The 17418-nt window shown below is 31.9% G+C and overlaps 1 protein-coding gene across 1 annotated transcript; it reads left to right on the top strand.

The window, feature by feature from the left end:
- Window positions 1-332: 332 nt before the first annotated feature.
- Window positions 333-16158, top strand: LOC143056882 (uncharacterized). The gene is made up of 10 exons (XM_076230057.1): window positions 333-1718; window positions 2921-3035; window positions 5667-5824; window positions 8164-8314; window positions 9487-9558; window positions 10652-10817; window positions 11186-11232; window positions 11804-11863; window positions 14362-15537; window positions 15995-16158. Exons 1-10 carry the CDS (start codon window positions 1638-1640, stop codon window positions 16150-16152), a joined length of 2184 nt encoding a protein of 727 aa, XP_076086172.1. The 5' UTR covers window positions 333-1637; the 3' UTR covers window positions 16153-16158.
- Window positions 16159-17418: the final 1260 nt, after the last annotated feature.

Below are 17418 nucleotides of genomic sequence, written 5' to 3'. Positions count from 1 at the left end.
AAAACATCAGAAAATTCAAAACTTCCTTTATGACAATCACAATGTTCCATCAGTTAAACATACAATTATTCCTTATTAAATTGTCATGTCATATTTCATTATGCATATACAGTGAAACCTGATTAAACCGAACCCTGAATAAACCGGAAACCTGTCTAATCCAAACTTGTTCTGAAGACCAATCATATCACATTTTATGCATTGTGAACCTGATGAAACCGAATACCTGCCAAAACCGAACAAAATCTCAAGTCCCGAAAGGGTTCGGTTTAGTCAGGTTTCACTGTATATTTGACACCTTTGATAAAAGATTAATTACCTATATATGTATTGTTTATTTAAGAAAACACAATACTGGTACAAATTTTTTATACCAGTATTGTGCACAATACTAGTATACCAGTATTGCGATCACCAACTACAGGAGATCCTTTATCTTTAAAACACTGGCTATTATGTAATCACATGAATTACTATTATCTTCAAATGATATTTTCTGTCCTTTATGTCCACCCACTTCATTATTTTTTTTCTTTTTTCCTATCCACATCCTCATAGGGATATAAGCCTTATTATAACAAACTGACCACTTAATAGGAACTATGGCTGTGTTGACATCTAAAATAATACTCAGAATTACCTGAGCAGAGGAAAACATCTTGACTCTTGAGGCCTTTATTTCTAATTGCTTTAATTATTTTAATTTACTCTTAAACTTGACACAATGACCAATGATATAATTTGTTGAATTTATAAAAATAAAGATTAGAACTACTACTGCACTAAGTGTGAAAATTAAGATTAAAACAAATTGCATCCATAGTATTCTAATAATGGTTAGAAAAACAGCAACTTCTTCTTCTTCTTCTTTTTTTATACACATGAAAAATATTAAAAGAATGGACACGAGGAATGTTTAAAAGAGTCAACAAACCAACTATAAAGCACAAAACAGCCAAGGGCCATCAATGAATATGCTTAAGCTTGTAAAAGAATTTTTTTATAGATGACCTTATGCTGATATTAGAAATATTATTTATATTATTTGATAACCATATTTCCTTTATAATTATGTAATATTCTTTTCATTGATAAAACCAGTAACAAATAAAGTTGAGAAAGGAAATGAGGAATGTGTCAAAGCGACAACAACCCGACCATAGAGCAGACAACAGCCAAAGGCCACCAATGGGTCTTCAATGTATCAAGAAACTCCCGCACCCAGAGGTGTCTTTCAGCTGGCCCCTTAATAAATATGTATACTAGTTCAGTGATAATGGACATCATACTAAACTCTGAAAGATACACAAGAAACTAAAATTAAAAATCATACAAGACTAACAAAGGCCAGAGGCTCCGGACTTGGGACAGGAGCAAAATTGCAGCAGGGTTAAACATGTTTATGAGATCTGAACCGTCTCCTTATACCTCTAGCCAATGTAGATAAGTGAACAAATGCTTGTTTAAAAGCATTACTTTAAGGTTCCTTTGACTAAAGGTTTCACCTCGATATGAAATGTATTTAGTATAAACATGATAAAGTTAATACTAAAACCGCTCACAGTGTAAATATATTTCAGAAAACAAACTTATCAGAGGAGACCAAGGATATTTTGAAGGAGCTGTTTGCCCAAGGCATGGACTGCAAAGGTATAAAAAGCAGTGTGCTGCACAACAAGGCTGTTGAAAGAACAGGACTGCCGTTACAGGTTATCAAGGTATTTTAATTTATATGTCAACTTGGCAATGGTGACTTTAAATTTTCATGTAATACATTGCATTATTAAATAGGCTTTCAAACTGTAACAAAGGATTTGGATTTGGATTAATACCAAAACACTGTACATGGTGTATCCAGTCATATATATTAATTCAAAGTTTATACATGTTAATAGTTTTTCTGATTTTGATATTCTATTCAACTGTTTTGATGGAATTCACATGTATGTTGTATCATTGTGTCATTTTACAATACAGTGTACATGCATTTGCTCACATGCAATACCAATCTTGAACAAACAATTAATAAATTCATACCTATTAAATATTATCCCCGGCTTAATATACTTCTATGATTTTGATTGGTTAACGCACGTCATTACAAAACCCATAGCCCCTGGGTGTTGCTAACCCATATTCCTGGACATTGCTTACTATTATCCCAGGGAACTTCACGCTTGTGAAATATAAAATTCTGTAGATTATTCATGATGACTGTAATTTAAATATTTTAATAATTCATTAATGATTTGTCCTATTATGCCGATCATTTACACTCATTTCATTAAATGCATCACTTGACTGCCTCATTGAAGGAATGGGACTACTGACCTAGCTATGCAAATGACCCACTTTGACGTCAGTCACGTCACACCATCTATGACATAACTCTCACAACATTGAGCACCAAATTTGAATCCATCCAGTTTCTCTGTCTCAGGATTAAAAAAACGTCTTATATTTGACTACCTGTAGGGTTTGACCAAAGGTAAGTACCCTACACCTTGTAAAAAAAATGTCAAATTTCCAAATTTCAATTAAACTACATGTATTTTAGATCATGAAAAAAACATTGATTTTATGCAACACTTTGTACCCAAATTTCCCTAAAACTCTTCCAATTCAAACTAAGACCGGGGATTAATTCGTTATCTACGTTCATATTGCATAGATAATTTATAGCGTCATTCTAATAAAATCAGGAAAAAAAAACTATAGTATAAAAATATCCATATGAATAAAATTGATTATGGACCTTATATACCTTGAATGATTCTACATATAACATGTAACCACTCAGATAAAATAGCTTAATAATTGTGAGATACTAAAAGTCTAATTTGATTTTTTTACAATTTCACCTTTGTCATTTTGGAGTCATATGTGCCTGATTGAATTTATTTTATACTAATAATTTAAGGACTGGATTGGCAATTATAAAAAAGTCGTGGAGGGAAGGAAATATGAAGCACAGCCACGGACATTATACCTCAAAGGAATGACTGGGTATAATTGTTTTGTTAGAGAGAAAAAAGGTAAACTGCATACATGTATGTTAATATATATAGCCTATCGTTATTTTAACTGGGGCTAAAATGGCAAGAGGTTAATCTAAAGGAAGTACACCACTAATTAATGGCCCCATTGCTTTCTATGTTAAATTCCTCAATTTCGAGTGGTCACAGCTCTTTTAACTTAAGTTCAAATAAAGTGACAATCATTACATGTCAAAGCAACACCTTCTGGTGTCCTGTACTGAAAAAATCAACATAAAACTACCCATAACACTTTGGTTTTGTTTGGTTTGTACATTTCATGAGCAGGATATTAAATAATATAGTCAAACACATACTTATAACCCAATCAAAGTCTCATACTTTACATGAATTTCAAGAAAAATAACCAAAGACGGACCAAAAAAGACTCATTTTTGCAAGAGTTATCTCCCCTTCCAATGTCAATTTCCATAGGAAATTTAAAATGCTGATTTTGAGTTTTTCTCAAGTTACATTTTATGGGACTTTTTTCTTGTGTATAAAAAGGGCATAATGCTATAGATTAGAACTAAAACATTTTCTGTTGCAATTAGTTTGAGGTTAAATCTTAGTATGACTGGACTATGTGTACCTAAATATAGATTCATGACGTCTTGCAAGTTCCTGGTTTTATGATTTTTTTTTCGTTATGGTGACAAAAAATATTATATCAACCTCATCAAAAGTTAATAATTGTATATTATTAGTACTGTTGTTCAAATCTTCAACCCTATAAATATATTGTATACATTAATTAATAAGTCTGTGTTGTAAAAAAAGATTTAAATTGTAAATTAGTCTTTTAATTCATTACTTTTTTTCCAATTAGTTTTACATTTTTGTGATAATATTTTATAGAAATGTTATATATGATTAATCATTGAAAAAGACAATCTATAGATAAATATATACATTGTACCACCTATACCTGCATATATATAAATAAAAAAGATGTTATGATTTGCCATGGAACAAATCTCCATGTTATCTCAAATCCTTTTGATATAAGCCATTATTAGTTATGGCTTTCTAAATGGGTTATTTTATATTGCCCTTGGTCGTGGATGGGATGAAGTCATGAACAGATATTTATATTAACATTGTAAGTGTGATTTTCTATGCAGTTTATTATATTTCTACAGCCTGCTATTTTTGCTACATCTGATGGATACAGTATACTTGAAGTCAATTTACATGTGGACATATTTAAATATATAAATTCATGGTGATTTTATACTAAAAATTATTTCTGTACACCTATTATACTTTGTGTATAGTGATAAGTCAGCATGTACAAAATGAATTTACATCTGACAAAGTATGCATATGCAGGAGTTACTTTCACTCATGACTGTGCATTTAAAAGAAATCTAACGTTATTTCAACTCTAAAATAAGTTGAATTAAAAATTTGTTTAAAGAGAAAAGCATCCCAATTCCTTAAAAAAAGCAAATAACATATTATTGATCATGCAGTTACTTCTTACACTTGACTGCAGGGATGGGGTCAATTACTTTAAAATATAATCGATTAAATTACAATTACTTTGCTTATAAAATGTAATCCATTACATTACAATTACACCTTATTTCAAATGTAATTGATTACATGAGATTATTTTTCTTTAAAGTAATGATGATTACTTATGATTACATTGTATATGCAATACTAAAGAATTTCTAATAACTTTTTATCCTCAGGAAAAAGCTAATTTTTGTATCTTTTTTTAAAGCCATAATTTATTAATCTTATTTAAAAGAATTTAGACCAGTACAGTGTAACATGTGTAATTTTATAACATAGCTATAGACAAGTGTCTTTTCTCTATGTAAGAGATATAACTTTGTTTTTTCTACAAGTTTTAACCAACTCGGCAACTGCCTAATTTTTAAAAAACTTGGACAAATAATAAAAAAATCAATCAAGTATTGTTTTATTGTCTGTGAGGACATAATTGACACATCCATATATATTTTTACAGGACTGGTGTTATTCACTACCTTCATTTTTTAACAAACAATAGAGCTTGAGTATTAAAATTTTATTGTCTTAATTGCAATATCAATAAAGTTATAAGTGGTTATAAGATGATATCACATTAAGAAAAGTCCCATCATAGTGAATACTAGTTTTATGATTTTTTATTCATGCTTTACACTTTCATATTGTCTATCAAATACTATTTTCCAATATACCAGTATACAAAATTTGTAACCAGCAAGTAATCATTTGAATGTAATCTAAAAAGAATAAAAAAATAATCATGATTACACCTTTTTTGGCAATGTAATTGATTACATTGTGATTACTTGTAATCAGAAATGACAGGATTACTGATTACAGAGGACTTCACTTCAAAATGTTATCGATTACAGCTGGTTAAGAGTATCCCATGCCTGCTTGACTGACTTCACTAATTGCAGTAGCCTAAAGAATATTTACTTGAGCTGCTCATAAAAATTTGATGAAATTTGGCATCAATGAATAGTAGCCTCAATTGAAGGTTTAAAAAGTTTTTCTTTTGACCTTTTTTAAAGAAGAATTAATGGAAAAACTTGTGTTTGCTTATTCTTAAAAGAATCAGTCAGGTTAGACAGTTGATTAACCTAATTTTATATTTGTTTATTTAAGATCAATTCAATGACATAGCAGACTGGGCACCTGCCTGGAATTTGTTAGGGCAGGAGGAAAAGGAGGCATATAAACAGAAGGCAAAGGAAAATCCAGTGGTACCACCTCAACCACAACAGAAAGATGCCTTTAAAAGGCTTAAGATTATCAGAGAACATGTGAGACTTATTTTTTTTAATTATTATTTGATTTAAGGGGGCTCGCGGGTCTAAATCGATTTTTAACCGGATTTTTGTAACAAAAATGTCGGTTATTGATTTGGGGATGTACGGCGGGCGGTCGGTCGGGCGGGCGGCCGGGAGGCCGGGTGGGCGGGCGGGAATCAAATGTTGTCCGTGCATTACCTCATGAACCGTTCAACCAAAGCTTTTAAAATTTTAATATGTTGTTACTGACAACTAAATGAAGGTCAAGTTCAATAATGGCAATTTTGACTTTTACCGTTCAGGAGTTATGGTTCTTGAAAGATTGAAAAATGGAGTTTCCAGTCGTGTCCCTGCATTTACGCATGAACTGTTCTACCTAAGCTTTCCAAATTTTAATATGTTGTTACTGATGACAAAATGGAGATCAAGTCCCATAATGGCGATTTTGACTTTTACCGTTCAGGAGTTATAGTTCTTGAAAGATTGAAAAATGGAGTTTCCAGTCGTGTCCGTGCATTTACGCATGAACTGTTCTACCTAAGCTTCCCAAATTTTAATATGTTGTTACTGATGACAAAATGGAGGTCAAGTTTAATAATGACGATTTTGACTTTTACCGTTCAGGAGTTATGGTTCTTGAAAGATTGAAAAATGGTGTTTCCAGTCGTGTCCGTGCATTTACGCATGAACTGTTTTACCAAAGCTTCCCAAATTTTAATATGTTGTTACTGATGACAAAATAGAGGTCAAGTTCAATAATGACGATTTCGACTTTTACCGTTCAGGAGTTATGGTTCTTGAAAGATTGAAAAATGGTGTTTCCAGTCGTGTCCGTGCATTTTCTCATGAACCATTCAACCAAAGCTTTTGAAATTTTTATATGTTGTTACTGATGGCAAATTAGAGGTCAAGTTCAATAATGACTATTTTGACTTTTACCGTTCAGGAGTTATGGTTCTTGAAAGATTGTGAAATGGCGTTTCCATTCACGTTGTTGCATTTACTCATGAACCATTCAATCTAAGCTTTTCAAATTTTAAGATGTTGATACTGATGACAAAATGGAGGTCAAATTTGATATTGACGATTTTCACTTTCACCATTCATCAGTAATGGTTCTTGTGATATTGCCAGGACACAAATAAATATTAATAAATCCGGTTTGCTGTCGTTGTGACAGCCTCTTGTTTTATTTAATATAGGATTTCTCTATATTTTTCTATAAATTAACTTTATCTTATACCTAATGGAAAAATTAAATAAAAATATGGGGTCACCGTGCATTTATGCTCACAATCTGCCTTCGAAAAAAGATTACATATTTGTTAATGTCCTTTTTTTCTGTTGAACTAATATGAGAAATATTGGTAATATCGAAATAAAAAAAGAACTAAATTACAGAAATTTGTTAAATTTTACAATTTTTTAGTTTATGTACAGCCTTTTGGAAAACAACAATAAAAAATATAGGTCACCGATGAGTTAAAAAAGATATTTCATTTTTAGCCAAAAAAATGTCACTTTTGCACCAAAGGGAGATAATTTGGAGCTTTTTCAATGATATCTAAATTTTAAAAGTCACCTGGGGCCAACATGTATTGATTTTTTAAAAAAAATTCTTGTACCATAAAATAAAGTAACAACTACTAAAGGTAATTAATAAAATTTGTAAAGAAAAATGAATGTTTGAATTTTTTCTGAAAATCTTATACCCGCGAGCCTCCTTAAACAATTTTATTCTGATTTGCTTATAAAATAAACTTTCCTGAAGACCCAACTTGTAATATGATGGCAACATTTTTTCAGTTACCGGCAATATGTGTATGTGTTTTGATGCATGCTAAAGTGAGCATTTTCCATAACTTGGCATCCACCATCATCTTCGTCCGTTTAATTTTAATGCCAAATAATGGCATTTTTGCACCAAAGGGAGATAATTTGGAGCTTTTTCAATGATACCTACATTTTTAGTGTCACATGGGGCCAACAGTTAAGCCGCCAACTATTGGAATTATTTTTGTACCGTATGATAAAGTAACAACTACTAAAGGTAATTAATAGAATTTGTAATGAAAAACAAATGTTATTTTTTTCTGAAAATCTTATACCCGCAATCCTCCTGAAAAGGCATTTTTTAAGCCACAAATAAATGTATATTGAAAGTCAAAAATAGTTATTGATAAAAGATTTAAGCAAAAAATTACAGGTGCGCAAACTAGGCTCTTGATAAATAAATATCAATAAATATCAATAAATAGTGAGTGTGCACAATTTTTTTTTATCTAGGTTTGTTTGATATTATTTTAATCCTCAGTCAGACCATAAAAAAATATTTTTCTTTTTCCCTTCAGATTGTTGAACTTGAAAAGCATGGTATAGATGTAGCTCTGGTAGGCATTGACACCAACACTGGATCCCAGATCCTTTTAGGAGATGGAAAATCTGCTGCCTTCCTTAAATCAGAGGACATCCTGCAGAATTTGTTTGCTTTTCATTCACTAGGTCAGAATTTTAACATTTGTATGCCCTATTTATGGGCATTTTGTTTTCTGCTCTGTGCATTTGTTTGTTTGTTATCTTTTGTTTGTTTTTCTGTCTGTTTCACTTCAGGTTTAAGTTTTTGGTTGAGGTTTTTAGCTTTTGGATTAAATTGAATTCCAATCAACTTGAAACTTTTTATACATGTTTCCTGTGATGATCTTTCTAATTATAATGCCAAATTAGAGTTTTTGTTCCATTTTCACAGTCCACTGAACATGGATAATGATAGTGCAAATGGGCATCCATGTACTGGGGACACATTCTTGTTTAAATTACATACAAGTTTAATTCAGTTTACCAAAAATTGTCACTACCTGTACCTATCGCTTTTTGTCTGAACTAGACAGAGCCAAAAAACCAGACATGGTGGGGGAGCATTAACAATGTATAAGTTTGTGATTACATCTAGTTTATAGTGAACCACTTTTGGTATGCAGTTGTATAAGTGTAGGCATTTCTTATTTCCATGAAAAATATTTTCCTCTGTCCCTATGTCATGGTTTATTGACTTTGAAACTTTTGCTTAGTTTACTTGTTTTATTTTGTGATTAGGTTCAAGGGGATTCATTAGTGGCATTAGTATTATTTTATCCAAATTTCAATAGAAGAAGTAACGAAATTATTTTCAGTTTGTAAGTTTTTATTTGTATAACGTCATGTTTAGCAATGAAATCTATGCACCAAAATCATTTATGAAGTTTTGCAGAATTTTATTTTATTTCAAGTTTATACATTTTTCCAACTGTTACAACTTATTATTTGTTTGTAATGCATTAGATTTGGAATAACAGTACGTACTATAGTTGAAGAGTTGCCACCTCAATTTTGATTTGATGGTTACAAATATCCGTTTTACTGTGTCCACTACCTGTCACCAGTTAAACTGCATTTACGAATCACTTCAACTAGAGTACTTTCATTCCTATGTGTGAGGTTGTGCATCCAACTATGGAATGGTCCTTTATAGACCTAGTTACCATGGAAACTGTTCAAATATAATAAAAAATATTGGCAAGGTAGCCTGGCATTATGAAGTGACATCTGCTATTGCTTGCCAATTCTAGTTATTTTTCTTTTTGTATGGTTAACAATCTAGTTTTAATATTGTGACTTGACATAACTTTTTTCTGTAGGAACCAAAGAAGTACCAAAAGACTTAAAAAGTCTTCAACAGGAGGCTCAAACCCACATGAACAAGTTGTATTGTAAGTGTAATGTCTTTTACTCTACTTCATATGAAATTTCAGCTGCAATGTGGAAAACCTTAATGCTGAGTTTATAAATCTCGTAATAATAATGTTAACTTGAAGAAAAAATAAAATTAAGAATGAAAATGGGGAATGTGTCAAAGAGACAACAACCCGACCAAATAAAAACAACAGCAGAAGGTCACCAACAGGTCTTCAATGTAGCGAGAAATTCCCGCACCCGGAGGCGTCCTTCAGCTGGCCCCTTGAAGAAAAAAGTCCATTTATAAGTTTAATACGGATTAACAGGTACAACGTTTTAACAAAACTTCCTTCTGGATATTAGCTTTTGATCATAAACAAGTTTTTATTCAAGTTTGGTACAAATCCAGAATAGCTTAAAAGTTATTAAAATTTTTAAAACTTTGACCACAAAATAGAAATAAAATAGAGAATGGAAATAGGGAATGTGCCAAAGAGACAAAAACCCGACCATATAAACAGACAACAGCAAAAGGTCACCAATAGATCTTCAAATTCTGGAATGTATTGTTTCCTGGCAGAAAAACTAAGTCAATTTATAATTATGTACAGAAATTTTTTTATTTTCTTTTTAACAAATTGACTTCTGAATACTATCTCATTGTCATAAACAAGCTTCTGTCCAAGTTTGGTAGAATTTGAGGAAAGTCATTAAATTTTAACCACAGAGTGAATTTAATGCTTCCCAGCAGAAAAACTAAGTCTATTTACAAGAATATGTCATTAAATTTTAAAAACTTTAAACACAGATTGAATTTAATGTTTCCAAGCAGAAAAACAGGGTCTATTTCGTGTAAAATACGGAAAGTTGAATTTTATTTTTACAAAATTTACTTCTGGATACTATTTAATGATCATAAATAAGCTTCTGTCCACGTTACAAATTCAGGATAGTTTAAGAAAGCTATTAACATTTCAAAAAACTTTAACCACAGAGTGACTATTTGTGGACGCGGACGAAACAGAATGTAGGATTGCTTTGTCTAACTTTTTTGTTTAAACTTAAATGCTCAACAAAAATAATCAAATGTGTTTTAGTAAATACTGTTTTATATAATTTTTTTTTTAGCAAAAGCAGTGGGAAAAAAACAAGCTTTCCCGTACACAAAAGTTAAAAAAGGAATAATAGAAGTGAATGGTATCCCCCTTGATGTTCTCCCCCTTAAACCTATGTCAGATTATGGGGAGAAAAAAATGAAAATGTTTTTAAACATAAAGGAAATTTCGGTAGAAGTGTAAGTACAATTAGACATTTTAACTTTTATATCCATCCTGCAATTAATAGAGTGGAACAATGGTGAACAGTGTTTTTGGTCTGCACATCTTCTCAAGTTAGGTAAGTCTCCGTCCTGTACACTAGAAAACCAACATCATTTTACGCTTATTGATATAAAATACCATTTGTCAACCATGCATCTTCAATGTCACAAATTATTTTTAAAATTATAATTAATTAAAGCTATATAAAAAGAGTCAACAAATACATTTTTATAGTTATTGCCCTTTGACAGACAGGTATATAAACTAATGCACATACTTAAGAAATTTATGCATGTTTTAGAAGTAAATTTTACCAGTTTTTCAATTTTATTGTTTATTTCAGGCCCACATCTCCTGAATATGAGGTATTATCATTACCAGTTGACAATGGTAAATAAATATAACATACTTTATTTAAATGTCTTTTATAAATTTTGTCCTGATTATGCCTGAAATATTTGCCACAGCAAATGACAATCAATCCTATTTTAATTGCAAGCTTTAGTCAAAATGTAACTTATACACAATGCTTATTACTACAAAACACAGATCAAGTTTGAATATTGGTGGTGTCACTGTTCTAGAGTTATGCCCCTTTATAAATGGAAAAATTGCAATTTTTTTCGTTTCCATTCCCTTACTTTAGTGTACCTCAACAAAATATTATGAAACCTTATAAACACAAAATACAAATCAAGTTTGAACTTAGGAAGCGTCACTTTAACCATTCCACAATTATGCCTCTTTATAAATGGAAAAATTACAAAAATGTGAGTTTCCATTCTCTTATTTAAGTAACTTCCAAATTTTTTTCAGATGAAAATGCAACCACCTGTTAATTGTTAATGTCAGAGATTTGATTGAAACAATAATGACAGGTTGTAATGGGCATTATTTGTGTGCATGCAGTTTTATTGGAATTAAAACTTCTAGTTTATGTCTATTATCAATTATCTTTCAGCTATAGAAACAGAATTGAATATAAAGGTGCAGAAGGCTGTTGAGGAGGATAACTTGATTGGTAGTAATTTTATTTTATTTAGTGATTAGTTCATAATAACATCTGTAAACATTAAAAATATTGAAGCAAATTTCCCAAAAAATCTGCCAACCGGTTTTACATAATGGTGTTTTTATCAAATTTCATTCATTGCTATATGTGTACCAAAATATATATATATTTTCCACAAAAATATATTTATTTCTTCATAAAACTGTTGTTACATTATCAGAAGGTCAGTTTATTTTTAAGTTAACAAAAAATAGCAGGACTTTAAGTTATATATGTAATGAGTTTCTGGGCAAAAAATATATTCATTTAGTTATCCAATGATGATACTGACCTATATACATTAACCTTATATGATCATATTTTAACCTTTTGATATCTTAACATACATCTATAAAGTGAAATTAAATTTTCTGATCAGCTCTGATCTAGTCTGATCTGTTTACATTGCTGAACAATTGACCTGTTCAGTCTGCTGCAAACATCTGACCATACATCAACTAAAAAAAACATTCCAAAAGTTCCTAAAATTAACCTTACAACAACAACAGCATACAAGAAAGACTAAAATACATTAAAAAATATAACTCTCAAAAAGTAACTCAATTAAATAATTCATTATTCTGTGGTAAAACATAGATTAATAAGAGCAATTTATATATCCCTCAGCTAGATGACTTGCTAAACTGGTTCAAAATTGCATGTACAGTGAGATTTTAGAATTCTTATATGAGTATATACCATTTGCCTAGATTGTAAAAGGCTACCATAAAAAAAAAAAAACTTGAAAAATCATAAGATTACTTTGACCAAGAGCTATTCTGTTCCATATAGAAGTCATAAAATACATGTTTTATTAATTTCAATCAGAAAAAATGCAAAAATAAGAACATGGATTCAAGTCTTAACTGCATGCATGTTGTATGACCATAAAAGGCTAACATACTTGAGTATGCCAATTTAAGAGCTTAAATTTCCCATAAGCAGGACGGTTGACCAAAACAGAAGATTAAACATGATTACTTACATCATGTTTGACTTATTTTCATTGGAATAGGTACAACTTCTAAAAATTGGATTTCTGGTGATTCTCTGTAATAGGAAGTACACTACTAATTAATGGCCCCATTGCTTTCTATGTTAAATTCCTCAATTTCGAGTGGTCACAGCTAATTTATCTTAGGTTCAAATAAAGTGACAATCATTGCATGTCAAAGCAACACCTTCTGGTGTCCTATACTGAAAAAATTAAAATACCTTAAATGGCATATAAGAAAGAACTGGTTCCCGGAACTTCGGATGTACCAAAACAGGTACTTCTGATCTGACAAAAAGGCAAAATGTACCCTCCTTTTTAAATTTCATGCCATTTGTGTATTATTCAAATTTATCAGTCAAAAAATTTTCTACAATGATCACCAGTCATGCAGCTTTCATTTGATAACAAAATTAATAAAAAAATCTAAATATTTTGAAAGTTATGTCCATGCGTAGGAACTATTTTGTGTTAAATATGTATTACTTTCTGGTATGTGCTTTCTTGCTGGGCCCGAATTAGTGGTGTTACACCTAGAGCACAAAAATTTGGGAACGAAATTTGGGACACCAAACATGTCTGCTCTATGGTCGGGTTGTTGTCTCTTTGGCACATTCCCCACTTAAAAAAAAAAAAAAAAACTATAATAGAACTTTCGTCATATGTTGTTTTCATGGTTACAAGTCAGTGGCGGATGCAGGAATTTTCGAAAGGGGGGGTGCTAGCCCAGGGCAAAGGGGGGGGGTGCAGGGGGGGTGCAAACATATGTCCCGATTCAAATGCATTGATCGGCCAAAATAAAGGGGGGTGCGGACCCCCGGAACCCCCCCTCTGGATCCGCCACTGCAAGTTAAATGTGAATTTGGTTTTTATTTTCTAAATATCTTTTACCCAAGTCTAGTTAATAGAAAATGTATTATTTTCTGATGGATCATGACTACAATACACTGTCGCAAAAATTCTGAGATTTTAAACCAGGTTTTTAATCCTGCTTAGCCTGAAAATTCAATAATTGATTTAACATTTTTAAAATATATTTATCACAATTAAAAAATGATGTGTTTAGTGAGCAAAAGATTGGATATAGGGAAATGTAGTGAACATCACAAATTCTTATAAGATGCTCCTCTTTCGCTTTGTAAACATGGCCATGTTCAATTCAAATAGATCATGGTAAACATGTGAATAACATATGTTGTATTTTGAACGGTGCAGGAGATCAAATCAGACATTTCTGTTACTTAATTGAAAAAAAGAAGTGAAAACTAACTATGGCACTGTAATTCAAATTCAAATTCATACACAATGATACAGATAATGATTATAATGTTATGCATATTTCCTTTAGCAATGCTTTATGGACAATACTTTGTTTTATAAAAACTTTTTTTTTCAAACCAAGAAAATTTGGTAATGAAAAGTAAATATTGGAGATGCAGTGAAAATTACCCTATTAATGATTTTATTTTTGTAGAACCTGGAAGTGAAGAACTACTCTACAATTTACTGGTGACTCCTGAGGTTGAAGAAAACCTGTATTCACTTGCATCACCAGCAGTCACACACATACTCCCATCACAACCAGTCACACATACACTACCATCACTACCAGTCACACAAACACAACCAAACAAAACAACAGTCAAAAGATCATTAAAAAAAACATCAGCCAAACAAACATTCACACTAAAAAAAACACCAGCCAAACAAACACTCACACTAAAAAAAACACCAGTTACTCATGCATTCACATCACCACCAGTCACACATACAGTACCATCACCACCAGTCACACATACACTACCATCACCACCAGTCACACTAGCACTCACTTCACCACCAGTCACACATACACTACCATCATCACCAGTCACACATACACTACCATCACCACCAGTCACACATACACTACCATCACCACCAGTCACACTAGCACTCACTTCACCACCAGTCACACATACACTACCATCACCACCAGTCACACTAGCACTCACTTCACCACCAGTCACACATACAGTACCATCACCACCAGTCACACATACACTCACTTCACCAGTCACACATACAGTACCATCACCACTAGTCACACATACACTACCATCACCACCAGTCACACATACACTCACATCACCACCAGTCACACTAGCACTCACATCACCACCAGTCACACATACACTCACATCACCACCAGTCACACATACACTCACATCACCACCAGTCACACATACAGTACCATCACCACCAGTCACACATACACTCACATCACCACCAGTCACACATACAGTACCATCACCACTAGTCACACATACACTACCATCAACACCAGTCACACATACAATCACATCACCACCAGTCACACATACACTACCATCACCACCAGTCACAACTACACTACCATCACCACCAGTCACACATACACTCACATCACCACCAGTCACATCACCACCAGTCACACAAACACTCACATTATCACCAGTAACACTAGCACTCACTTCACCACCAGTCACACATACAGTACCATCACCACCAGTCACATCACCACCAGTCACACTAGCATTCACATCACCACCAGTCACACATACCAGCAAAAGACCAAGGGGGACAGCTGCTAACAGGACAAAAGCCACTAAAAAGAGAAAGAACAACAAAGGTAATAAAAGTGCAAGTTAGAATTTCAATTGTAACTAGAATGACACAGAAAAAGCTCTGCATTATCTGGATTTATCAGTCATCTGTTATTTTCTAATAATTCACTTGAACAGAAATTATTTATATGATATTATGTATTTGGTATATTTATAACATGTCAAATATCTTGACAAATTGTGTTTTTGATGTTTATGGCATAGTTAAAATATAAATTTTTGATTAGAAATAATGCAATTGAATGTTAAAATTAACTTCTTCTAATTAACAAACTATTAAAATTGATATTTTGACTAACTGACATTTCGTTTTTGTTTAAATTCATCATTAACATTGCTGTACATATAGACTTAGGTCAGTTTCACCAAAAAGATGACTAAGATTCATATAGATCACTTTGCTATGAAATAAATGAACTTCTTTATTTTTCATATAACTACAATGTTTTATTTTTCTTTCAGAATGGGGAGTGAAAGGCATCATTGCCACAAGAACAGTAGAAAATTCACGACAATATTTGATTCATTGGGATGGATTTAGCCATGACCATGATTCATGGGAGCCAGAATGTAATCTGACTCCAAGTCTAATTGGACAGTTTTTTGCCAATAAAATTTGAATTAAATTTTTTATATAATAAATACAATTAAACAACTGACCACCAGCGATCCTGGATTTAAGCCAATATATAAGCTGCGTTGAATAGAAATTGACCTTATGCTAGTACACATTTATATGTACATATAAACAGCTGTGATTGGTTTTAGGAACATTCAACATGTTCAAATATGAAATATCTAATATTTAATGTTCTTAGTACAACTTAAAGTTTCTAACAGTTATAGACTTTTGATATAGATTGTTTTTCCAGCCAAAATAGGATAACAGATATCCAGTTGCATAAAGTGTATTTCTATCGAAAACTGAGCATACAATGTTATAGAGTCTTCAAGAAAGAACATTATTTGCAATAAAACAACTCTTCAACAGTTATCATGGATTTAAGTAATTGTACATTATTTGGCCTTCAACAATAAATAATCTGTACACTAAATCAAGTATCCACCGAAATACTTGATTTCAAGCAATAATATGTAATCTGGCCTTCAACGATGAAGCATTGTTACAATAAAACAACTTGCCACCAGAGACAGTGAATTTAAGAAAATGAATGTTACATAGCTGGTCATAAACAATGAATAATAGTAACAATAAAACAACTCTCCAACAGATATTGTGCATTCAACAATGAATAATCTGTACAAAAATGCAATTATCCACAGAGTATATGGATTTAAGCAAATAAAAGTTATCTGGCCGTCAACAATGATAAATTGTTAACTTACAATAAGTCAGCTCTCCAAAATGTATTGTGGATTTAAGTAATTGTATGTTTTCTGACCTTGAATAATAAAGAAATAAAACAACTCGCCACCAGAGCCTTTAACAATGATGAATTATCACAATAAGACAACTCTCCACCAGAGCCTTCAACAATGATGATTATTACAATAAGACAACTCTCCAAAATGTATCATGGATTTAAGCAACTGGATGTTATTTTGGTCTTCAACAATGAATAATCAGTACAATTATACAATTCTCCACCAGAAAACCTTGATTTTAGCAATTAAATGTAATCTAGCCTTTAACAATGATTGTTTTTTGGCGAGCCTGCAAATTTTATATCAGAAACCTTGACATAGGGATAGTGATCAGGTGGTGGAGGCGCTAGCTTTAGTTTTCACTTAACCTTGACCTTATTTCACAGATCAGTGATAAAGGTTAAGTTTTGGTGCATGGTCAAGTCCATATCTCAGATACTATAAGCAATAGGTCATCTATATTCAGTGTATTTAAGGACTGTAAGGTGTAGATATTCAAC

This window comes from Mytilus galloprovincialis, chromosome 13, assembly GCF_965363235.1.
Source record: "Mytilus galloprovincialis chromosome 13, xbMytGall1.hap1.1, whole genome shotgun sequence".
Classification (NCBI taxonomy): domain Eukaryota; kingdom Metazoa; phylum Mollusca; class Bivalvia; order Mytilida; family Mytilidae; genus Mytilus; species Mytilus galloprovincialis.
Note: the sequence above shows the minus strand (reverse complement) of the source record. Positions and strands in the feature narration are given on the sequence as shown.